The sequence below is a fragment of the Leguminivora glycinivorella genome, chromosome 2 (genome assembly GCF_023078275.1).
Source record: "Leguminivora glycinivorella isolate SPB_JAAS2020 chromosome 2, LegGlyc_1.1, whole genome shotgun sequence".
In the NCBI taxonomy this organism is placed as follows: domain Eukaryota; kingdom Metazoa; phylum Arthropoda; class Insecta; order Lepidoptera; family Tortricidae; genus Leguminivora; species Leguminivora glycinivorella.
In genome coordinates, this window is record NC_062972.1 from 3,419,828 (window position 1) to 3,445,746 (window position 25,919).

The 25,919-nt window shown below is 36.6% G+C and overlaps 3 protein-coding genes, 1 long non-coding RNA gene and 1 other non-coding gene across 5 annotated transcripts in view; 4 read left to right on the forward strand and 1 right to left on the reverse strand.

The window, feature by feature from the left end:
- Positions 1-2,170, reverse strand: part of LOC125240933 — a 51,907-nt gene extending 49,737 nt beyond the window's left edge. The window contains exon 1 of the mRNA XM_048149140.1: positions 1,936-2,170. Within this exon, the coding sequence (XP_048005097.1) occupies positions 1,936-2,074 (139 nt within the window). The 5' untranslated portion in view covers positions 2,075-2,170. The remainder of the gene's footprint in view (positions 1-1,935) is intronic.
- A 5,607-nt stretch (positions 2,171-7,777) lies between these two features.
- On the forward strand, positions 7,778-11,436 carry LOC125242299. The gene is made up of 2 exons (XR_007178843.1): positions 7,778-8,001; positions 10,136-11,436. It is a non-coding gene; the product is annotated as an uncharacterized LOC125242299 (long non-coding RNA).
- A 3,607-nt stretch (positions 11,437-15,043) lies between these two features.
- Positions 15,044-15,116, forward strand: Trnan-auu. The gene has a single exon. It is a non-coding gene; the product is annotated as a tRNA-Asn (tRNA).
- Positions 15,117-15,643: 527 nt separating this feature from the next.
- Positions 15,644-17,298, forward strand: LOC125242371 (translation initiation factor IF-2-like). The gene is made up of 2 exons (XM_048151175.1): positions 15,644-15,692; positions 15,781-17,298. Exons 1-2 carry the CDS (start codon positions 15,668-15,670, stop codon positions 17,025-17,027), a joined length of 1,272 nt encoding a protein of 423 aa, XP_048007132.1. The 5' UTR covers positions 15,644-15,667; the 3' UTR covers positions 17,028-17,298.
- A 3,719-nt stretch (positions 17,299-21,017) lies between these two features.
- LOC125242307 lies at positions 21,018-23,565 on the forward strand. Its single transcript, XM_048151074.1, has 2 exons — positions 21,018-21,276; positions 21,716-23,565. Exons 1-2 carry the CDS (start codon positions 21,251-21,253, stop codon positions 22,920-22,922), a joined length of 1,233 nt encoding a protein of 410 aa, XP_048007031.1. The 5' UTR covers positions 21,018-21,250; the 3' UTR covers positions 22,923-23,565.
- Positions 23,566-25,919: the final 2,354 nt, after the last annotated feature.

Sequence of the window (25,919 nt, forward strand, 5' to 3'; positions counted from 1 at the left end):
GCTGGTGGGCAAAGGCCAAAAGTGAGTTTTAACCCTTAAATGCATGAATTTATCAACCTTTAACGAATATTAATATATGTGTTAGACAATGGTTTTCTGACTCTGGGAAAAATAATAAACAAAATATTTAAGATCGTTTTTTATATAGATCAGTGTTGAAAGCTGGTAAACATAGATATGATCTGTCAGTGTTAAATGTTTAAACATAAAAGTCTCCGAAATCAGCCTAAATCACATACAAATTATCGTCCTTTTTTTAATTTTATTTTACCTTAAATAACCAATAGGGAGACTCTTAAATAGTGGTGTTTAATGGGTAAACAATAAATGTGATTTCCTTATAAATCTCGACATAAGCCACGGGCCATCAAATATATGATGCATATATATGTCGCAGAGAAATGGCCAAAACAGAGATTTGACACCCCCCTTCAAGGCCTTCCCGCGGCTGGTGGGACATTTTCTAGAAAACAGTCATATGATAAATCCCCCACTCTGTTTAGTGAGATCACAAAAAAAAAGGCTCATAGTTTAGAGTCTCCCACAGTGCTGGTGGGCAAAGGCCAAAACTGAGTATTAAACTTTAAATGGGTCTTTTATTAACCAGGCAATAAGGCTCATCTTACAAGTACCTTACATATTTATGTATGCACTTTTTAAACTTAAAAACAATATTTTGGCGAAAAAACGACGTGGCTCCGTTGAATGAAGAGATCACATGTCAGATTCATCAGTTTGCCCCTTTATGTTGGTACTCGTACGTTCGTCAAGCCGGTTCCGTTGTCATCAAGATAAAATCTTTTCAAATCTTATGTTAAGATCTAAAACTAAAACACTACACATGACACTGATGGAATGACAGCAAATATTTTTTATTCTTGCTTAATACAAACACCTTTATAATTTGCACCTTTATAATTTGTGCTGTAACCCCTTTATAACTTTTATTGTGTAATCAAGTAGTGTGTAGAAATAGTTTTTATCTTTTTTTCTCATTAATGATAGCCATTGTCCTAATTTGACTGTTGTTAATTTAATTTTAAATTTAGTTATTCCGTATTAGTTAGTCTTTAATGATATAAAGCAACATGGTTCATAAATTATGTAACTTTCTATTCAGTACCGTTGTTAAACATAAACATTTTACTGCAGAATTCAAAGTGTAATTTAATATTGATTTGGAAACGTCACATGTAGTTTTTTTTAGATAAGCTGTGTTTCTAAAATTTTTCGCTTGGAGCGCTGCTCAAAATTCCATACAAATTAAGACTTACCGAAACTTTTATGTTAACGAAATTTCTAATAGAGACATGCAGTTCTTTTCTTGTTATATACTAACATGAAGTATGATGTTTGTAATGATGCGTTGGCTGAATGTTTTCTATTAAATTCATATAAATGTATGGTAACATCTACAAGTGAGTTGTTAAACTTGTTAACCATAATAATATCTTACTACTGGCTGATCTATGTATTATGCGAATATGCGCTATTTCTCAATGGTATTGTTGTGAAGAATTAAAGTTCGCGGGCTCATAATTTGTGTAATAGGGGTTACATACAGTTTATTGTGTCATCAGAGCGATACACTTCTAATTGGGTACACATTGTGGGAAAACAGATATATAGAAAATATTATTTTTTTTTTACTTTAAAAACACATAGCAAGGAAATTAGCTAATACTTTTATTAATAAAGTATTAATTATAAGAAGATTTCTGTAACTAAAATAGGCATTTACAAAGATATAAACGGAATCAACTTCATATTTGGTCCCTATAAAAGGGCGCGAAATTCAAATGCTGTACTCACATTTTTTATACTTGTTCAATGTTCATATATTGTTAAAGGGTTATTAATAAAGATAAGTTACTTAGAACCTATTTTTTTGTAAGTGCAGATCTGATATTAGTGCTTAAATAAAAATATATTTACCTGAACTACAAACTACTGATGGCACTAAACATATTAAAATACCCGCATATACGCTCTCCCAAATAAATTTCTTTCGTCTACTGATAACACTGTCACTGTCACAGTTTACAAATGTGCACTCCATCGTTTTATCCATCATTGCACAATTGTCAAACCTACATGCTTCTTAAAAAAAAGAAAAAAGTTTTTTTTTATTTGAAATTGGCGCGGCAAAAGCGCGGGTTATAGACGCGCGTGGCGCGTGCGCGGTCTGCGTACAATGAACCGTGTTTTTTCTTTAGGCACAAACCTCCCCCCATACAGCCAGTGAATCTGATTACGGAGGTGAATCGTGAGATATGACACATAGTTGACCCTGGGCGAGATTTTGATCTTGCGAAAAATGTGTTCTGTTTGTTGTATTGTTTATGGTGGCCGTAGTGTAACGGTAATGCAAAGGAGATTATAATTAATTCATATCTCATCTCATTTACTTAATGTTTACTGTACTAAATCATTAGTTCTAACAAATGTAATCACTTTTCAGTGACAGACAATGTGACATATGTCAAAATTGTGCATGTATAGCAGAGGGAGGTTCTTCTGGTTGAAATGAAAAATGAATCATTCTACAATATTGTTCAAATTTTTCAATGTTGTTCCCCTGTGGGGACGGGTTAAAGTTTAACCACAACCACCTCCTGGATAGGAGGATTCACGGGAGGATTCCCGTGGGTGTCGTAGGCGTCGTCGTGGAAGTCGACTTTGGAATATAGATTCCATTTTGGTGTGGGTGGTCTGGTAACTTGTCACTGCAATTCACAATTCGTTTGCTTTCAACCCCTTATAATTGCAAAGAGTGTCACTAAAGTTTGCAGTTTCATGTGCTTTACCTATAGCTCGTTTTGAAATACAGGCGTGTTTATGTTTGTATAATATGTATGATGTCGTTGGCAGTGCAGCGTGGTAATGCAGCCAGTATTTATGGGACTTTTGCACCGGGCACATGTCGTCTTGGGGATTAATGGGAGCGTGTAGCTAAGGTTTTTGCTAAGGTTTTTGGACAATGCTTGTTGCGGATTTTTTCTTGTACACGACGACATTGTTTTGACGAAGCCTGTGGTGGATTATACATGTCAGGGTGGCTAGCCGAATGGCACAATCGCTCACGAAACGCTCACGAAACGAAGCGCTAGTAGATATCTATCTCTAGCGCGCTTGCGTATTGGCGCGACAGAGCCAGCGGCGTATCGCTTTCGTTTGGCGTCGGAGAAATGCCATTCGGCTACGGGGCCTGGCTCTGTCGCGACAATACGCAAGCGCGATAGAGATAGATATCTACTAGCGCTTCGTTTCGTGAGCGTTTCGTGAGCGATTGTGCCATTCGGCTAGCCACCCTGATATACTTTGGACGAAGTTTGCAGCGGATGCTATTTAGTATTTTGTATATGAGCATTTTCAGAATTTGGGACACCGTAATTAGCGTAAGTTGTTAACAAAAAATAACTCGCTGTCAGTTTTGTGACGACAATTAAGCATAAAATCTGTCTAATATTTACTTTTGTCACATTATGGATGTAGATTATCGGTCAAAGTTTATGTATTTAACACAAAAACAAATTTTTTTTTTTATACTACGTCGGTGGCAAACAAGTATACGGCCCGCCTGATGTAAAGCGGTCACCGTAACCTATGGACGCCTGCAACTCAAACAGTGTCACATGCGCGTTGCCACCCCATTAGAAACTTGTACATTCCCTTTTGCTGTGTTAAGTACACAGCAAAAAGGAGTGTACAAGTTCCAAGGAGGGTTCGGGTTGCCGACGACTCAAAGGACAATAAACGGAACAAGTTAGTTCCGTAAGTCCTCCCGTCATCAGCACACCGCACCCTCGTTGAGCTCTGGCAGCCTTACTCACCGACAGGAACACAACACTATGAGTAGGGTCTAGTGCTATTTGGCTGCGGTCTTCTGTAAGGCGGTATTCTTATAGTAATTTCATGCTTAAATTATCGTCACATAACTAACTGTTAACTCATTTCTTTTGTGTATTCTGTGTGTATTGTGACAAACAAATAAACGTATATCTATCTATCTATCTATCTATCTTAATTTATGTTAACAACAATTTTTGTTTTGTTTTTGTTAACTTACGCTAATTGGGGTGTCCCAAATTCTGAAAATGCCCACCTCTACGCGTTTGGCGAAGCCTGCGCTGTGGATTTGAATGATGGTTTGTGACTTTTAAGTATGGAATAAATAAATGAATATGTTATATGTATGTAATGTCGTTTAAACAGTTATATGACAGTTATATCGATAGGTTAGGTACGTGGAAGTCTGTAGCGAATGGAGTAGATATTTATTCTTGTAATGGCTTTATGTATATCCTTTAGATTATTACCGGTGATTTTGTTGTGATGTGACTATGAGGTAGGTATACTCATAAACTCGCCTAGGAGTAGTAACTAGTGAGATCTTTAATTTTTTAAATGTCGACATAAAAAAAGGAAGGGATAATTCGGACTGCACCAGAACAAAGATATTTTTAAACTTAAAAAATACTTAGCGCAGAAGACTTAAAGCCCGTTTTTGTCGTTTTTATTATTTTAGCAATAATGGTCTATAACATGACTAAATACATTAATTCAACTCGAAGGAGTTAAGTTAGGGTCAGTACTCCCTTACCGTTTACCATCAAATGAGAAGGGCTTAAGTACGCATAAGTATTTGCATCCGACATCCTATTGGCAACGTACGTGTGACAGAGTGTCTCTGATTGTCACAAATATACGTCATCTTATGGGCATGTCCAACATGCCAGCGGCGAGATGACGCAGGCTAGACGTATGTCGTTATCTCTTGCTTCCACGTAACTCAATTCACATCACACTATCTCTTTCCAGTCTGCACTAGTGTTGTACATGCTTAATTTATAGCATCAAGTGGTGTATCGATATTTAAGTAATGAGTAAGGAATATTATTGTGTGTACCTACTACATAATGATCACACTCTATTTAGATAAACAAACGAGAAAGTTATCTTGCACTTATGTTTGCATTAAATTAATGGTTTATGTCGAATAATTGTATATTATCGATTATGTTAAGCTTGATTGATTATATGTACTGATGTATTAGGTGTAATTAGATATGTTTTGGGTATATTTAGGTGACACGATTTCGTAAAATCTCTATCTGATATATGTAGTAATTTAAATATCACGTTGAAGTAATTTGTAAAATAATAAATTGCTATTTAAATCGAAATAAAAAACACAACTTGAAAAAATCGAAGATACATAATTAGGGATTGGAAAATTTCATGATTTTTACTTAAAATAATTATAATCTGATTATTATACCATTTTGACTTCCAAGAAATAGTTTTCCCTTTTTGTATACCGTGTTTTATGTAACAGATTTTTGCTCCACCGTATGTGCATGTAATGTTACGGACTTTTGGGGCTTGCACAGACGGTGGTGCATAAAGCGCGTAAGGGGTTAAAATATCGTTATCGATAAACCTTACTTACGCACTACCTCATCCCTAGCACCTATCACTTGACCTTGTATCAGCCAATGGGAGCGCAGTGAGAGGGGATATGAGTAGCTGCGAGTTGGCGGAATTGTTCTCGAACAAATTAAATAACATTTCTACTCTATTAGGGTATGTACTCGATGGCTGGAACTAATTTAACACCGTACAGGCGTACAATTTAATATGTAAAAGCCGACAAAATGAGGGCCGCACCAGTTATGCACGTAGCTAATATCGGATCCAGCAATGTTAAGACGCTATGGTCATTGCTATTGTATTTCCTGCACCTATTAAGCTCATTGCTCATTAAGCTCAAAAATTAGCTGGTAGAGAATGCAGCCTTCTGGCATTAAGTTCGCCTTTTGTACAATTTTTGCTGTGCAGTAACGTTTAAATAAATAAATGTTAAAACGCTATAACATTGTGATTCCCAGTTTCCCACAAACTTACCTAACTCCGTTTAATTCTCCATAAAACAATTAAGTATGTATGGTGATGTACAATGCACAATGGGTAGGGTACAATATATCTACTCTTCGAATCGTTTGTGCCCATACGAGTACAATCGCATATTTGCGATCGAGGTAGGTACTTACTTAAAACCAGGTACCTAAATGGTCGCGCACCATGCGATTTCAGTGAAATTTCCTCCCGCGGACGCTCCGACTGTGGAATGAGCTCCCTGCCGAGGTATTCCCGATGAACTACATGGGGTATGGGGTTCTTCAAAAAAGGAGTGTACAAATCTCTAATGGGTTGGCAACGCGCATATGACACCCCCCTTGAGTCGCAAGCGTCCATACTTAGATAGGTTACGGTACCCGTTTTCTATCAGGCGGATCATATGCCTGTTTGCCACCGACGTCGTATAAAAAAAACTTAATATCTGAAAATTGACTCCACCTTGTCAATAGAGGCGTATTCACATATTTATGAGCATTTTTACTGCTTCTATATATGTATATGATAGCAACTAAACATTTTTATATTACTATAAATTCAAATGTTTTCGAAAACGTAAAAACCAGTTTACGTATCATTTCAACACTGTTACGTGTTTACGGAATCAGATGACTGATTATGATGAGGTGCCTACGTGCTCAAAATCACATTTCACGGTGGCAGAATCGCTAACATGATTCTCACACATTTGTATGAGATAGTACGTTTTTTAAGAATTTTGTATGATTTACAATTTTTTCACCATATTAACTAAGTCAAAGTAAGTTAGACTTTCAAGCGTATGACTAAAAGTTATGACCAGCGGAAATGGTTAGGAAATGATGATTATCAATTCCTAACAGTATTTTCTAATACATCACACAATAACCTAAACACAAAATTACAATTTTGAAAAAACCGCGCCCTAGTGGACCGATTAGTATTTAAAAAAACCCTATAAGTAGCAAAAAAAATAAATGGCCTTTAGGTCGAACTACCTATTATGCAGATATTAAACGTCGATACTATTTAACTCTACAATTTTCCCAAAGTTTCATCCTTGAGAAAATTAGAAAGGTCTTGCAGCTCCACAGCTGAGCTAAGAGCCCATGCTCTTAGTTTATAATAATTATAATTTTGCATGAAATCTAACAACCCCTGCATTCTTGGATTTCAGTGTTGTACAATATAAGAAAAATAGAGAAAATAGCTCTAAAATGCGGCATGTTTCCAAGTATTGTGAGTAATCAAATGTAAACACATCAAATAATCATAATTCTGCTGTAAAACAGTTATGGCAAGCGTACTTTTATTGATAACACGTGTTTTTGCACCGAATGCGTCGTAATTTTTATGAAGCCAGATGAGTTGGGGACCTTGAACATTTTTAATGCTCGTACCTAACCTACATATTTGGGTGTAACACTAAAACATATCTTTTATAAAAAGAGGCCGTAAAACCTTGTCCTATTGTATGTATTGTACATTACAACAGTTAAAGGTACCAGGCGTTGAATCGCCTAGGCGCATAAACAAGAGACCATCTTATCACGCTCAATCGCACTAGTTTCAAAAGTAGAAAGAAAATGTTTCTTTTCACCCTCTTGGTTACATGTGACCCTGCTGAAAAGAGAAGTCTGTCCAAGTACATTTTTAAACCATATTATAAAATATATTTAAAAAAAACACATTCCGCTAAAACCTTATAAATATAACAAGTAAAACTATATTTTGTTTCTCCTATTACTAATCGATTTAATCAAATATTGGCAGTGAACACGTTAATTTTCCGGACGGAAATACTTTAACCATGCAAAAATCTCTAATTTTCATTATCAATCCCACTAGTAATCAAACTACGAACGTGCCCATTATTCACGCAAACGCCTAATCCGAAACGAACGTCGGCAAACTAACAATTAATCTCAACAATTGAAAACCAAACAGGCAAATATCGCGGTGAAATTAATCGGAAAGGCAAAGTGTTTTTCGCAGACCTTCGTTAACAAATGCTTTAAAAGCCATTACTTAGAGATAATTCATTGTCCCGAATTTAATGGGAAGTTACGGGAATTGGATCAGGAGCAGGATTTGAGGACACAGGTACCTGGTTTTAATTTACTTTTTACACGTTTTTATGGGGATCTATATTAATAATGTACAGAGGTGTGACTCTTAACTCGGTGTGAGTTTTAACTTGAAATGTTTGTATGTGCATTACATGTGTTGTGGACCAAGTGATAAATCGGGCACTATACATAATGCCCGGGCATTATGAATAATGCCCATTGCGAGTGGGCAGTTTGATAATAACTATTCAAATAATTAAATTGCTCGGGCATTATACATAATGCCCATCCTCTGTTGGGCAAAGTAATAATAACACATCGAATAGCTGAATTTTGCCCGGGCTTTATACATAATGCCCATCCTCTGATGGGCAAAGTGATAATAACATATCGAACAGCTGAATTTTGCCCGGGCATTATACATAATGCCCATCCTCTGTTGGGCAAAGTAATAATACGACACCGAATAGCTGAATTTTGCCCGAGCATTATACATAATGCCCATCCTCTGTTGGACAAAGTGATAATAACATACCGAATAGCTGAATTTTGCCCGGGCATTATACATAGTGCCCATCCTCTGTTGGGCGTTCATGCAAACTTGTTAAACTTATTATCAATTTGCCCAACGATCACGTAGCATTATCATAATGACCGGGCAATGTGATAAAAAATGGCGTCTAGACCATTGAATAATCACTTTGCCCAATACAGCTAGGCATTATTCATAATGCCCGGGCATTATACATAATGCCCTTATTAATCACTTGGTCCATAACATATGCATGTCCTTCCACGGACAGTACGGCCACAGCCGTAGCGTAGTCGTTTGTTTCCTTTTGATTCGGTCAAAGTGTGTTTTATGATAAAAAAATCCAAATAAAAAGAAATGCGGTTTGATACCTTAGGGTAAGGTGCTTTGCGCACACTAGCGTCCCCTCCCCCCACCTGACGCAACCCCCCCTTTTACCCTAAAATATGTCCCAAAATTCACTTTTTTTTTAATTTATGGGAAAGTATACATTTTAGAAAAAAGTTGTCAATGAAAGAAATATAATCCTCATGAAATTCCCAATAAGAAAGGTCATATAATATTTTTTGATATCGTGCACTATTTTCATGTTATCTATGTATATAAACGGCAAAGTCCTGAGTGACTTACTGACTTAAATCAAGGTAAAGCCCAAACCGCTGATGTTAGAGAATCCAAATTTGGTACGTAGGTTACTTATAAGGTCTACGAACCCGCTAAGAAAGAAATTTTCAAAATTCATCCCCTAAGGGGGTGAAATGGGTGTCCAAAATTCGTATGTGGATCTACCTTTATTATGAGAATATGAGCTTCAAACTTCGTATCCGACTATAAAGGTAAAATAAAAATGGAAAGAAAGTAATTTCAGCGTTTTTGGATTTTTATCCTTTAAGAGAGAAAATGAGGCTGGCTGAAGTTTGTATGGGGAATAAGTTTTTTTTGAAGCTACAGGCTTGAAACTTGGTAAAAAAGTACTTCAGAAGGGCAAAAACTAGTAGCTTGATAAACTTTGACAAAATTCTGAAAATAAACCACCAATAAACATATTACTATTTCATTAAGTACTGAGTTATATCGAACTTCAACAAGCTAATGCACGAATATGGTAAGTGCTACAAAAAATGCATATAATTTTTTTTGTTCAAAATTTAATAAGAATTAATTCTTTCATAGACACTTTTTTCCTAACTCTGATACTTTTCTCAAAAATGAAGAAAAACCGTAAACCGGGACCTATTTCGTGGTAAAAGGGGGTGTTGCGTCAGGGGGACGCTAGTGTGCGCAAAGTACCTTACCCTAAGGTACCAATGGTACCATACTACATAAAAATTTTGCTGGATTTAATTTTTTTTAATTTCCCATACATTCGAACACAACTTGACCGAATCATATGGTGTTTTGCTCGAATTGTATTTTTATCTCCCGACGGCGACACAAAAACGACGGGGTGTTATAAGTTTGACGTGTCTGTCTGTCTGTGGCATCGTAGCTCCCGAATGGTTGAACCGATTTAGGTTTAGTTTTTTTTTGTTTGAAAGCTGAATTAGTCGGGAGTGTTCTTAGCCATGTTTGATTAAGATCGGTTCACTATGTCAGGGTTTTTTCAAAATTTAATATTTGTTGTAATTTTTTTCAGAAATGCGATTCAAAATAGCCCTGAAACTTCTTCTGATACTAACGCTGGCCAGCGCACAAAACCAGGACTGCGTGCCGCGTCCCAAGTGTGTTCCAGCCGCACCCCCTGTACCCGTTATACCCGTTATACCAGTCATACCCGTCTACTACTATGTATACTACCCTTATATTTATGGATAAAAACCTACCTCTATATTAGCAGTGGCGGTGTTAGGACAGGGCGCGGTAGGGCGACCGGCGCCCCTTCGCCTTTCTTTTTCGTATAGGTTTAAATAGCAGTTAGACCAGTTAGGAGGCGTCGCGTCGACAAACGCATTATTCGTGTGTTGCGATTTTATTTGAGGCGTTTAAATCAGGCGTTCACTTTTCCGTGCATAATATGCGCATTGTTTAAGAAAAGATTTTCTTATACCAACCAATTTGCAGAAAATTCGTGTTTGTACGGGACACGGTAGACTCTTCCATGGAATGCTTCCTTTTTTGTATCCGGCGAGTGAAGTGAATCAGAATTTTAGAACTAAACAGAACTTAATCGTGTAACACTTTTTTGGCCCCAAATATAAATGTATGTGTACTGTGTACGCGATTAAGTCCCGTTTAATTCTAAAATTAGAAGTAAATCAGGTCGCCGTGAAGCTTGTGTCCAAAATGCGTTACTTATATTTAAATAATGTCATACAATTATATTACACGTCCATTATACGGTTACCTTTGATATCCGACACCCTTGTGCTGGCTACGTACCACAATGTCGAAAATCAAATGTCCGAAGTACGAAATTCCGAAAGACATGACATCGAAACTCAAAATTGCTAATGTACGAAATTCCTAAAGATGCATGTCCTACTACAGTTTTAATCGACCGATCTCATTTTCGAAATTCAATATTCCTTTGTCCAAAATTCCTTACACCAATACTTCGAAAGTCGATACTTATATTTAGTTCTTAAAATTGCACGACAGTATATTATCTGCATTTATTTATTTACATGAAAAAACCCTTTTTTTAAACTGTTCTGTTCTGTGCTACTGCTACCCTATTATACTTCTCGCGTTGAATTAGGTTGGTTTACGTAATTATGTAAAAAGAATCATGTTCAAACATTATTTTTTCTAAATAACTAAATATATGTACTTAACTTTTAAAACGAGTCTCCATAATACGTTTGTTACAAACCGAACTGACATAGTGACTATCATTGATGTAAGATGTATCATCATATTTTATCATCATGTATGTATCATATCTTATAAAAGCTCATTCATACATACTTTCCTATCATAATAAATCTATTATAAAGAGTTCCAGTTTTATTATTTTGTGTTTTAGAGCTGACCTTTACCGGATTTTAAATAAAAGTTAATTTTAAGTAGCTTTAGTTCACCAATTTGCGGTTGCTTTTGTTTTTCTCAATTTGTTTCTTTCTGGTAAGTTTGTTTTGCCAGTCTGCTTTGTGGGCTAAATATTTATTTCAAAGTTGTTGTGGCTGAAACAGTCTTAATATTTTGGACCTATATTTTAAGCGGCGCGTAAACTTGCTTACGATTTTAGCTACATTACGGACTGTTTAGGTTAGATACTTTTAGGGCAGCAATCAAATACCGCAATATACTGAATACCTATACGAGTTCACGCCCTTAAGACAATCAGTACGAGTATCTAAATATCATTGTTCAGACTTCAAACTGATATTTTGAAAAACTAATTGAAACAGTGTAAGGTTCAGGGCCTGTGTCGCTAAAGGTGGTGTTACACGGGCAACACAATTGCCAGCAATTTACATACCATTGCCGCGTTTGCTCGTTAGTCCGTTTTCACATTATCCGATCCGATATCGGATGTCGGAAGGATTTCAATAGAAAAAATCCAAGATAGCGCCTGTAATGTATGGGATATCGGTCCTACATCCGATATCGGATCGGATAATGTGAAAACGCACTTAGACGGTGCGTATTGAACAAACATGGCAATGGTATGTGAAATGTGAATTGCTGGAAAGCCTGGAAATTCTGTTGCTCCGTGCCGTATCGTACTGGTCACAGATAAGGGTACAGATAGGGTTGTCTCCAGCAACTTTTATTTCAGTCTATACCCATACGCATACTCTAAGTGGAAAAGTAAATATAGGTATAGTTATGATATGAATAGGTAGATACGTAAGTACCTGTGAATAAAGTATAAATTATGAGCAGTTAAATAATAATTTGATATTTATCACTAAAGAGGAAATTTAACTAGCGGAGACCATAAAAATAATCGTTAAATTTGTTTCGTGGTTTACACTTTTAAATGTAATCAATAATTAGTCTTATATAGGATATTTATTGTACTTACCTACACGAAGAATTTCGGCAAATAGAAATCCGATTAATAATTACAAATACCATGCTATGAAACTATGGAGACAACAGGTTCGACGAAAAGATTTAAGTACCTAAATGACGCGTTTTCCCTCAGTGTTCTAAAGAGGGTGTGTAGCCAAGACGCCAGACGTTCGCTACTAAATATGGAAAATAATTTGTACTACTTATCAAAGACATCGGGGTTTTTTGTATGCGTTTGGCATCCTGGCCAACACCCAATTCTAGGATATATACACTTGCTCCAATCAAAAATGGAAAGAATAAACGTTTGCTTCGAACACTATGTGAAAACGCGGCATGAGGAGACCTAATTAATTGATATTTAAAAGGTTGTTTTAATAAACCAATTTTCTTCTAGGAGTGTACAAAATTGTGTCATTAGTAATACTAACGTACATACTGACAACAAATGCACAAGAAACGAACGCAACAAATGAAGAAGCAACCGTAGAAAGTGGAGCTTCAGGAAACAGATCTGAAGCTGCAGTGACAAACACCACGTCGTCTGCAGGCGCAGGGTCTTCCACAACGGCAGAGGATGAAGAAAACTGCATCATGTGTGCTCCCTTCATACCCGTGTATCCATTCTACCCTTTTTATAGCTATTATACTATATACTACCCGTATTTATTCGGGTAATACGAAAATTACCTAATTGCAGCCTATTTGTATATTAATCGTCTATATGTAAATGTAGTTTAGACACCCAAACTCTAGTAAAATTTATTATTTCACGTCAGCTGAAGTAGAAACCATCACCATTGAAAAGCTATCAATTAAGTCCACTTGCGACGAAGCCGGGACCCACCCATCACCATCACCCATCACCCATTTTTCCCTAGTTCATGATGTCGGTAAATAGGAGAAGGGAAGTTATCTACGGCAAACCGGGTTTGATTAGGTACCCTACAAGAAAAAAAACGAAAATCACAAGTATTATAATATACTAGGACGCTTGGGATATTCCCCGCTGTATATGCAATGCCAATATGTTGTGAGCAGTCGTTGGCTCTTTGGTCAACAGCATGCGTAGCCGAATATCACAAACGCTCACGAAACGCTTACGAAACGAAACGCTCGCAGATATCTATCTCTATCGCTCTTGCGGATTAGCGTGACAGAGTCAGACTATCTTTCGCGGCATTTCGTTTTCGTTTCGCGTCGTAGAAGTGCCATTCGGCTACAGGACCTGTTATATCAACTAGACGTTTCACGATTTCTGTAGAAAACTTAGGCTAGTTTTAGTGTCACGCTGACCGTCAGCGCAGAGCGATCCGCGCGACCAATTTTATTTGTATGAAGTTGACGTTGTCATCCGCGCGGCGTCCGTGCCACTCTAAAACGCTCCCTGTAGGCCTAGCACATGATGGCCGCGGGAGTATGTCGCCGCGAGATAGATGACACGTCTTTGTCTAATTAATTAATGACATAAGGACAGGTAGTCTATCTCGCGGCGACATACTCCCGCGGCCATCATGTGCTAGGCCTACTGAAGTTAACATATATTAGTCCAGTGCGGATCGCTCCGCGCAGACGGTTCGCTTGACTCTAAAACCAGGCTTATACTAAGAGCTCTTGCACTTATAGTTTAAATGGCCGAAAATGGTACTCTTTGCCGAGGCTCTTGTATTTATGACGTAAAGGACCGACTACACGCTCGAGTTGACTATATTAATTTTAGTACTCTTATTAGTTAGTTATTATAACAAAAAAACAAAAAATATAATAAAATCAACATTCAATTATACGCTTTCAATAGGAAGTAATCATCTTGTTTTTGGGGTAGGAAAATAGTTTATTCAATCAATTAAAAGTTAATACAATAAATCCTTAATTACTAACAATTACACATAAATCTATTACCAACTAAATAAATTAAAAATTACAAAAAATACTAGGAATAACCTAACACTAACTAAATCCACTCCGAGTCCCTCCCGCCGCAAAGGAGCCCAACACGCTCGCCGCGTTGCCACGTTGAACCGCGATGGATAACCTTTGCAACAGGAACGACCCGGAGCGAGGGTCGTGACCACGCTCGCACAGCCTCCCGCCCAATTCCCCAATAAAAGCTTTGGCCTCTGCGCACCAGCAGCCAGTGGTCTCCACGGCAAGAGGAACAAACACATAGTTTGAGAGGACCGCGTACTTTTCCCGCTTTCGAGCCGCCGCCGCTTCAGCCGCCGCCCCCGCCGAACGTACGGTGCGGCTAATGTGGGAAGCAGCAAAAGTGCTGACGCACGTAGCGTCTTGTTTTTTAATTATTCTTTGTTCGTTATGAACTCGTTGTAATTGTAGAACTGGCGCTCAATAAGCCACTTTTTTAGGCGATACTACATAATATGTTTTTAACTTCTGATTAGCAGAAACGTATTAATAATATAATATAGTATATAATTTAGTATGGTTAACGCATCGTAACTGGTGAATTTCCAATATGACTTGGAACTCCGGTTGCCGTTTAAGAAGTTTAACACCCTTACGGTAGATGTCGCTACGGGTCCCATTGACCTTAGTAGTGGAAAATTTCGCTGGCTTGGTTGAAGTCTTGGTGGCTCAGTTGGCAGAGCGCTGGAGTATTGATCCAGAGGCCGTGAGTTCAAGTCTCACCCAAGGCAGACATTTTCCACTTTTAAATTGATACCACATATGCTTAGAAATTCAGTGATGTTATTTGGTAGGCGTAGCAGTCGCGGTTGGTGAAAATTTCTGCACTGAGCAAAAAGAAACCTACTTTACTAGTAATCAATTTTAGGCAAGCCTGTGGGAATCGGCTTGTATGGATCAGCCGTTGCTGGTAGGTAGATGGTTATAGACTGTGGGGCCCATGACGTGGGTCAGGTACGTAAGTAGCTTAGCGTGGGTCAGCTCCCTAGGTACGTATCTACGTCGACGTTCGATGTCGACAATCTTACCAGTTTCGTTCCAGAAGAAGGCTTAAAAAAGCTAGGTAGGTACTCATTTAAAAACATACTACCTTCTTTTAATAGTCCATTATCATTAAAGAAAAAATATACAAGCGGAAACCGTTTATAGCCTATAAAATAATTTCACCGATTTATAGTTATAAAATTTGTAATTATCTGAACATTGAATACTAAAACTAAGCTTTGTTGATAATAACATTTCAATTATTACGATAATATGCAACGATGGTGGCAATGCTTGGATGAAACAAATTGAATCTAAGATAGGTATTCGTATATATACTGAGTTAATAGATTGTTAGTTAAGTATATTTAATTCGATAAGCTTATCGATTAGAAAATTAATTTGTTCCAGATATGGGTAAAGCTGTATTATTAGTATTCCTTATTTATACTTTGATAACAAATGGGAAAAGAATGACTATGGCAGAAGAAAAAACAATCAAGGTAAATCCAAAAGCAAATGCTTTAAAAGAACCATCTAATTTGGTATCTGAATTACTTAGAGCAATACAAATATTAAGTAAACTAGAAAAAACTCTAAGAAACGCATCTAATCCAGCAACAGAACTTTACGCTAGGAATACAGTAAATGCAAATTCTCCAAAAATAGTAAGTTCGAAAGAAAATACTATAAAAACGGCATTTAATCAAACATCGAAACTAATTAAAGTACTACAAATATTAGATCTACTAGAAAAAACTATACAAAGGCCATCTGATCCAGCAACGGAACTAAATGCCACGGCAGCAGAAAAAGAGGTTCCTGGAATTACAATCACAAAAACAAGTACCACCAAAGAAAAACCTAAAGAAAGCACTGTATTCAACCAAGACCTGATACTATTTGAACTTTTCCTGAACCAGTTAAAGGAAGGGCTAGAAAAGCCATCTTATACAACTCCAAACTTTACAGTGGCGACAGAAAGAACACCCACCGAAAGTATGGACGAAAATACTTCAAAAGATCTATCTAATCAAGAATCAGTATTACTCCAACTAGTAGCAAATCAATTTAAAAAATCACAAACAGCAGAAGAAGAAACTACTAAAGCAAGTTCAAAAGAAAATACTACATTAAAATCGAAACTATTGAAAAATCTAAATCACCTAAAAAGAACTGTAGAAAAATCATCAAAAGTCTTAAAGACGAAAGGAAAAACATTTAATAAGAGGCAGAAAAAACATAATTTAAACGTAGATTATGATGCCAAAGCGAATCCTGAAAAAATGAAAATGATGGTAGGACTGGCACAACTAATTGTCGGGGCAATGAAAATAGCAACTAAACCCAAGAAACTCATCAACAGATCGAAAGTAGGAATCGCTACTGTACAAAATACAGAGTCACCAGAGTCTCCAGGATCTACTGAGGCACCAGGATCTACTGAGGCACCAGGATCTACTGAGTCACCAGGACCGTCAGAACCTCCTCAGTCTCCAGAGTCCTCAGGATCTCCACAGGCTCCAGGACCTCCACAGTCTCCTGGGCCTCCAAACGTATGCGCACCCATCATGCCCGTCATGTATCAGCTCTACCGTTTGTATAATTATTACCCCAGTTACCCCTGCTCTTACTCATATTCGTATATATATGGGTAATGAGTTCCCTCAATTCTTAAGAATCATTATTACAGCTCGAGCTTTATAAAATTTCGGCTTGAAAACCCAACATGATAAAATCATCATGTTTAATATAAGTCCTTGATTTTCTGATACAAATTAAAAAAAACACTATGTATTAGTGTGTCGTTCAGATTTGAAGACCATGATTCCTCATAAACCCCATCACCAAAACTCGAGCTTGACCGAAATGTGACTTGTAGCCCCAACGTGCTTAACAAACATAACGAAGAGAGCAAATCTCCTAACATGAGCTATATGCATCGTTAAAGAGTTTCATTCTGATCATCACTCGTTTTGAATGTAAATACAAGGAAATGTCGCCAGCATCCTTGCTACAATTCCTCAAAGGCCTATTTTAAACATGAGCTAGCTTTTAAGTTAAGTTTTAGCTTCTTATATTTTGATAATTTTAATTTTGATACTTACCTTAATAATATTTGACACATATAATAATACTAGCTTTTACCCGCGGCTTCGCCCGCGTAATAAAAGTATTCTTATTGAAACGTTTACAAAAAATAAGATTTTCATTTGGATCCGTAGGTTTCTTTGTAGGTACAGATGTCCGCGATTATTTCGATTAAGGTAAAGCGGGGCAATTCTCGACTGGAGGGCCATTGTAACTGATCTATTTGCTGTACGGTCCGGTTTTGGCTGACTGTACCTTACACATATTACTATTGCTTTGAAATAAATTCTTGCAATGATTGTAGAATTGTTACAAAGCGACCACAGCGTAGGTAGTAGGTACGAATATGTATGTATTTTACCTATTTAAATATTTATACTGGGAAACTTCATACAACCCACATAGCCAGTATCTCGACGCTATGGTCGGTAGGGTAGAAAGTACTTCCTTGCATTATCGCTTACAATTTTTTCCATTTTGCTTATACTTATTGCAAAATTATAAAAGGCAAGCAAACAACGATCTTCTTACAGCACATTGAATGTAATAGTTATTACGGATGCAGGATACTCGCCGATGCCTACTTACTAATACCTTCCCACTGAGCCACCTGCATTTTATCCCCGTCCCCGTCCCCCATTTCTATCCCTATCCCTATCCCTAACCCTATCCCGTTCCGTCCCTGTCCCTGTCCCTGTCCCTGTCCCTGTCCCTGTCCCTGTCCCTGTCCCTGTCCCTGTCCCTGTCCCTGTCCCTGTCCCTGTCTCTATCCCTATCCCTATCCCTAACCCTATCCCGTTCCTGTCCCTGTCCTTGCCCCTGTCAAATTATCATGCTAGGAGGTGAACTATAAAAAATCCTTTCTTAGTGCTCCTCTAAGGAACTTCCGTGTTAATTTGAAATCTCTTGAACCAGAAGTAAAGATAAAAACTAAAGCTATACTTATGGCTATTTTGGATATTTTAACCTCATTGCACAACAACAGGGGAGAATATTTCTTTTCCACCTCATTAAATTTTAAAATCGTTGTATTTATCGTGATCAGCGACCCGATAAACCATAAAAACGATACCCATATTGTGCTTTTGACTTTACCCCCTTTGCACCCCTTTAGGGGTCAAATTTCTTTAGAAATCCTCCTGTGAAGTTTCGAATAAAATAGTCAAACTAATCTTGTTTCCCCATACAAACTTTGAACCCCCATTTCACCCTTTTAAGAGGAGAATTTTGAAAAATCCTTTCTTAGTGCTCCTCTACGCTATATAAGGAACCTTTGTGCCAAATTTGAAATCTCTAGGACCAACAGTTTCGGCTGTGTGTTGATATGTCAATCAGTCAGTCAATATCTTCTTTTATATATTTAAACCCCATTGCACCACAACAGGGGAGAAGGTATTTCACTTCCGCCTCGTTAGATTTTAAAAACGTTGTGTTTATCGTGATCAGCGACCCGATAAACCATAAAAACGATACCCATATTGATTTTTTGACTTTATCACCCCCTTTTCACCCTTTTAGGGGTTAAATTTTCAAAAAACCTTAAACACGTAGTCAGCCATATGTCTTAAGGAATCTTCCTGTGAAGTTTCGAATAAAATAGTCAAACTAATCTTGTTTCCCCATACAAACTTTGAACCCCCATTTGACCCCCTTAGGAAGTGAATTTTGGAAAATTCTTTCTTAGTGCTCCTCTACACTATATAAGGAACCTACTTGACAAATTTGACGTCTCTAGGACCAGCGGTTTCGGCTGTGCGTTGATATGTCGGTCAGTCAGTCAATATCCTCTTTTATATATTTTTTGGTATTTAAACCCCATTGCACCACTACAGGGGAGAAGGTATTTCACTTCCGCCTCGTTAGATTTTAAAAACGTTGTATTTATCGTGATCAGCGACCCGATAAACCATAAAAACGATACCCATATTGATTTTTTGACTTTATCACCCCCTTTTCACCCTTTTAGGGGTTAAATTTTCAAAAAACCTGAAACACGTATTCAGTCATATGTCTTAAGGAATCTTCCTGTGAAGTTTCGAATAAATTAGTCAAACTAATCTTGTTTCCCCATACAAACTTTGAACCCCCATTTGACCCCCTTAGGAGGTGAATTTTGGAAAATCCTTTCTTAGTGCTCCTCTACACTATATAGGGAACCTACGTGCTAAATTTGAAATCTCTAGGACCAGCGGTTTCGGCTGTGCGTTGATATCTCAGTCAGTCAGTCAGTCAGTCAGTCAGCTTCTTCTTTTATATATTTAGATAATAAACACAAATTTATAGCATGTAAATTTAGTTCTTACTGTGCACACATATTTAGGGTTAGAGTCCAGTTCAGAATGCTGTTTGTACATCCCGAATCTTAATATTTTGTAACTGCAATGACTGTAACCTGTTTTGTGAGCCTAAATAAAAAAAAAAATAAAAAAAAATATCATAATCATCAACCCCCTTGCGTTATCCCAGCATTTGCCACGGCTCATGGGAGCCTGGGTCCACTTTGACAACTAATCCCAAGATTTGGCGTAGGCACTAGTTTTACGAAAGCGACTGCCATTGGAATTAGTCCGGTTTCTTGACGATGTTTTCCTTCACCGAAAAGTGACTGGCAAATATCAAATGACATGTAGCACATAAGTTCCGAAAAACTCATTGGTGCGAGCCGGGGTTCGAACCCAAGACTTCCGGAACGAAAGTCGCACGCACTTACCGCTAGGCTACCAGCGCTTCCCCTCTTAGCGTCTTAGTTTCTTATATGTATAATTATGTAAATATGTTCAATACAAGATGTTCTTATAAAAACTCAAAAAATCACTATATATGTTCCCTAGATTTTCCAGGATCTGTACGTGTAAGTATATGTATAGTATAGTATATGTACCTACATCTATTAAAAAAAAAAAACGATTCAGATATCTCCATATTTTTAAATTAAAGGAAACATTGAAAAATTCACACCACCGGCAGGACTTTTTTTTGAAAAATGCTATTTGACGCCTACGATGCTATTTTTAATACTTAAACCTCGTTGATAAATGTCAAAAAGTGTTAAGGAACACTTGAAAAAAATAAATGTTTAAATAAAAAAAATAGGTGTCAGTTATTCGAATAACATTTACTAGTGAAAATACTGGTACATTCGATGAAATGAAAAAAAAAATAGTTATTTGTTTTACAAGGAGGCAAAGTTGTTATTTAACCGCACGTGCCAAGAATCTAGAGCGTTGCGAGGGTTTCAAGGCACGAAGGTTAAATAAACTTTGCCATCGAGTGAAACACAATTTTTTTCACCACAGCAACACGAACAAAATACAGACTATAAAACATGAAACTCAATCAAATCTATCAATTTATTCAATATTTATGATTCAAAATCATAATTTGTAGGTAAATTTTACAGATTAAGTTAAAATTTGTATGAAATTGCTTTGCACTCTTGTGGATAAAATGAAATTTTGCTATCTGTTTTTGAATAGCAAAGTACTTAAGGCTTTACCAGTTGGTGTGGTGAAAAAAATTTTTTTTGCCAATATTTATTTAAAGTCATTTAAATTTTTTCTTACTTTTAGCCTCAAATGCGTGGTTAAATTCTTTCGGGTTCTCTTTATTTTCACCGTGTATAATTAATATTTAATTAATTCGTTAATTCAATATTTATCAGCAAAGAGAAAATAAAACAAGCGGAAACCGTTAATAGCCTACAGAGTAATTTAATCAATTTATTGGTAATTATTTGAATATTAAATACTAAAACTAAGCTTTCTGGATAAATAGTACATCGATTTAAACAATGAAATTAAACTATGGAGGCAAAAGGTTGGGTGAAAAAAATATTTATTTAAATAAATAGGCCCTTAGTTATATTTTTTGTTTTCCGTTAAAATCGACATGTTAATTAGAAAAAAAGTTTTTGTTTTTATTCATACTTAACAGATAACTCAATAAGTGTGAGATAACCTTATGAACAACATAACAGTTGGTGTCAACTATCTATCTATCGGCACATGCTAAAATAAATTATACTATTAGCAAGTAAGAAAATATGTTGTACACTTGTTAAGCCGTTCAATTTTTTTTTTAATTCGGAAAGAGTTAAATCAAAAGTTTCTTGGATGGAAATGGATTGTACCTAATTAACCCAAAGAACCCTCCATTAAAGTTAACGGAAATTCGGAAATTACAATAAACGCAGGTCTAGATTGTAAATTAGATTTTATTTCATAAGTTTGTTTTTTATCGAATTAATTTCTTCCAGACATATAAATAAAACAACATTAATGGGTAACGTTGTTTTATTTATATTTCTTCCTTATGCTGCGACAACAAATGGGAAAGAATACAATATGACAAAAGAAGAATTAATCATAGAAACTCCAAAAGAAAATGCTTCAACAGAACCGTCTAATCTGGTATCGGAACTACTTAAAGCAATACAAATATTAAATAAACTAGAAATAGTGATAAAAAACACATCTAATCTTGCACTATTGCAAACTATTACAAAAACAGCAATTAAACCATCATGGAAACGAATTCAAGTACTACAAGTACTAGAACAACTAGAAAAAGCTATAGAAAAAACATCGTATCCAGCAACAGAACCACACACGACGTCTTTAAAAAAATTAGAGGTTCCTAGAATTAATATAACAAAACCAGGAACAATCAAAGAAAGGCCAAGAGATGATCTTCTATCTAACGAGGAATCGATACTGCATCAACTACTACTGAACCGATTAAAAGAAGGATTAGAAAAACCATCTAGTAAAAGCCCACAACTTACAGTGGCGACAGAAGGAACGCCCACCGAAACTATGAAAGAAAATGCTTTTGCTAATCAAAAATCGGTAGTACTTCAACTAGTACTAAATCAATTTAAAAAATTATTAGAAAAAACATCTTATACAGTTTCAGAAACAGCAATGGAAAAAGAAGAAACCACTAAAGAAAGTTCCAAAGAAAATATTGCATTAAAATCACCGAATGTAAAATCGAAACTATTAGACATACTGAATCAACAAAGAAAAACAGTAGGAAATCCCTCTATTCCAGCATTCAATCTACTTCAACTAATACCATATCTACTAGATAATGCTTCAGTAAAATTATCAAATCCCGAAACGGAACCAGAACATAAGACTGCAGAGAGTGTCTCCACAATTAATAATGACGAAAGCATAAACAATAAAAAAATATCAAATCGCCGCGGAATGACGCAGGTCGAGATGGCAATTTTGAAACAAGCAATTATTAAATCTTTCGAGGAAGCTTTGAAAAAATTTGAAGCGGAACCACCAGAGTCTCCGAAATCACCAGCGTCTTCAGAGCCTCCAGGGCCTCCACAGGTTCCAGGGCCTCCACAAGCCCCAGGGTGCGCACCCGTCATGCCCATCATGTATCCGTTCTACCGCATGTATTATTATTACCCGTGCTCTTCCTCCTACTTCTACTTCTACGGGTAATACCTGCGGTTAATGTAATGTATAATATAATACAGTGTGTAAGCTTTATACGGGCAATAAATTAAACCAGGCATGGAAATTATTAGTGTTATCATTAATTACGAGGTGTTTTTAAGTTACTCTTAATTTTTATACCAAGTACCTTATTATTTTTTTGAATAGTTTTTGGGTTGCGATGACAGCCATGATAACTGTCAATGAGGATTTGACGCCGGAGTGTTTATTAGGTACATTGCGAGTCGAATTATTTTGTATGGATAACATTTCAATCATTTAAGTTGTAAGTAAAAGTTATCTAAATAACATTTCTTATCACGAATATTAAATTGCTGTTAATGGAGTTTTTTCCACGCAATGCTCTACTACTGAGTTAAAATGATTTGAATTTGCAGCCATACTAATATGTGCTCTCCGGTAACACAGCTACATATACACTCATGGAATGTTTTTAAGTAATATATTATTGTTATTTAGAGCCTACTCTGACCCACTGCTGGGCAATTAGGCAAGTTCGTTAGGTATGCTATGTTGGCTTTTAACATAAATATTTATTAAATGTTGTATTTGTTTGATTTTGTATTTATTTGATTTATTATTTGTTGGATTTTTATTTCGTGTCAATGTGTCTGGTTTTAGATATGCTATTTTTTATTTTGTTTAATAATATGTGTGTTTTACCATATAAGTTTTTTGGTTGTATTACACTATAAGCTTATATGTGAAATAAATGAAATTGAAATTGAAATGGACCTCCCCCTCTTCTTACACTCATCCCTGTTTAAAGCTATAGGCTTTCAAGGAGGAGTCCAAGTTATCCCACCATCCCCGACGTGGTCTACTGGATCCCCTTATTATTATTATTATAAATGGGCTTACTCTTGGCCACAGACTAGCCAAAGGCAAAGACGTGGCTTCCGATGGAGTGAGCTCGCTCAGAAAATGCCTGACCCCGTAGCCAAATGGCATTTCTGCGACGCTGAACGCCGCAGAAATGCAATCTATCTCTATCCCTCTTGCGTATTGGCGCGACAGAGCCAGACTGCATTTCTTCGGCTATGGGGCCTGATAACCCTAGATTTGAAGCTTGCCGGGTTCGACTCGTATAGTAAGTTATAAGCGAAATAAACTTTTTAACAAAAAATAAAACCACCTTCAAAAATAAGCGCGTTACAAAACATTTCTTGTCTTGCTATTACTTGTTTGCCCCACCCAACCATACGCAGGCTGGCCCCGACTCCAAAAATAGCTGATTTGTTTATAATTTGGATGTTTAGATTATTGCAATCCTATAAGAAATCTGAATTCAAAGGTTTATTATTTTTTGTTTTTTAGTTTCTCCGTGTTTTGTAACGCGCTTATTTTTGAAGGCGGTTTTATTTTTTGTTAAACAGTTTATTTATTTGTTGATTTTTAGTGGTTCCTATTGATATTATAAGTATCAGTCCAGTAGTGAAATCATATGCGTACAGTAGTGAAAGAATTATCCTTTAACTCCTAACCATTGAGGAGTTGACCTTCCATCATCAGCTCAGCTACATACAATTATTACCATCAGGCGTCAATACTGGTGTACTTTTGAAAAATACACTAAAAGCATTACAAGTGCCTATAACATTTGAAGAGTTCCCTCGATTTCTCCAGGATCCCATCATCAGACCCTGACTTGGTGTCAATGGGACCATTTCGGGGTTATACCTGTTCGATTAAAATAAAAATTTTGAAAATCGGTTCACGATTCTCGGAGATATCAGGTAACATACATACAAAAAAAAACATTCAGTCGAATTGAGAACCTCCTCCTTTTTTTGAAGTCGGTTAATAAAAAAAATCCTACCCGTAGTCTGTAGCTGACCATAGTACGCTGAGAGCATTTCTCTTATTAATGAGTCCCGTTGAAAGCATTTAAACAAACGGGCTGCACCGGTGCAGTTGAATCAATGCTCATTAATATAATGGCCGTAGCTGCTATTAGTTGGCGTTGTTTTATAAAGGTACACCTAGGTTCCGCAAGACGGATAAGAGATCGTAATATTTTATTATTTGGAGCCTGTCGTGTCCCACCGCTGGACAAAGGCCGCCCCTATTTTCCACTCATCTACCTCCTCGATTAGAGATTGTAGTCAAGTTGCATTGACGTACAGTTGAGGAGTGTCTTTTCAAAGGGACTTATTTCTAGAAGTCAACAGAGGTTATTTTTATCTACGTCTTCCTAGAGAAATAAACTTTGTTGACTTATAGAAATAAGTCCTTTTGAAAAGACACTCCTCAGTTAATCCTTTCCCTGATAAGTAAAAAAATTATCCGAGCATCAACCGAAGATGTGGCGCTATCTATAGACGGTCTACCAAATCTTAGCGTATCTTGTAAAAAAAAGATTCTTTTTAGAATCTTTGACTACCCCCTACAGTGTAGATGTAGTGCGAAAAGTTTTGCCTTCGAATTGTTACGGAAACGTACGAACGTGTCATGCTATTTCAGTCAGTGTCAATACAAGATGTACTGACATTGACTGAACTCGCATGACAAATACGAACATTCTTCAACAGTTCTCGAAAATTTTGTACAAAAATTAAGGAAAAAGTTAATTTTGTTTTTATTAAACCAAGATTTTTTAGATGAATTGAGATTTTAGTAAGTTTTATTTCGTCATTAAGGTTCTCTAGTATCTATATTTTCTTAATTATAACCTATCCTAAACTTAAAACGTTAAATGAAACTTAAAATTTGTACGTGGCTATGTACTACTGCTGTTAACACTTTACACAATTTTTTGTTTATTAATGTTGATACCAGTCAACTTCTAGGTGACCTGACACATTATCTAATCAAAACAGCGGAAACACTGACCGATGCACAATAACACGGATGCATAACAGTTAATACTAGTCTGCGGGCTGACCCACTTTCGGCCAGGATTACCCTTGTTAGCTAACATTAGATCCACGTTTAGACAAAGCTTTGCGGTGTTCCCAGAATGTTCTAGATATTTTTAAACCA

What these genes read in the sequence shown, in the direction of transcription:
- LOC125242307 (XM_048151074.1), top strand. Translation starts at nt 21,251, where the DNA reads ATGAAATTAAACTATGGAGGCAAAAG. An exon ending in TTAAACTATGGAGGCAAAAG is followed by an intron (nt 21,277 to 21,715) that starts GTTGGGTGAAAA and finishes AATTTCTTCCAG; the next exon opens with ACATATAAATAAAACAACAT.
- LOC125242371 (XM_048151175.1), top strand. Translation starts at nt 15,668, where the DNA reads ATGAAACAAATTGAATCTAAGATAG. An exon ending in ACAAATTGAATCTAAGATAG is followed by an intron (nt 15,693 to 15,780) that starts GTATTCGTATAT and finishes AATTTGTTCCAG; the next exon opens with ATATGGGTAAAGCTGTATTA.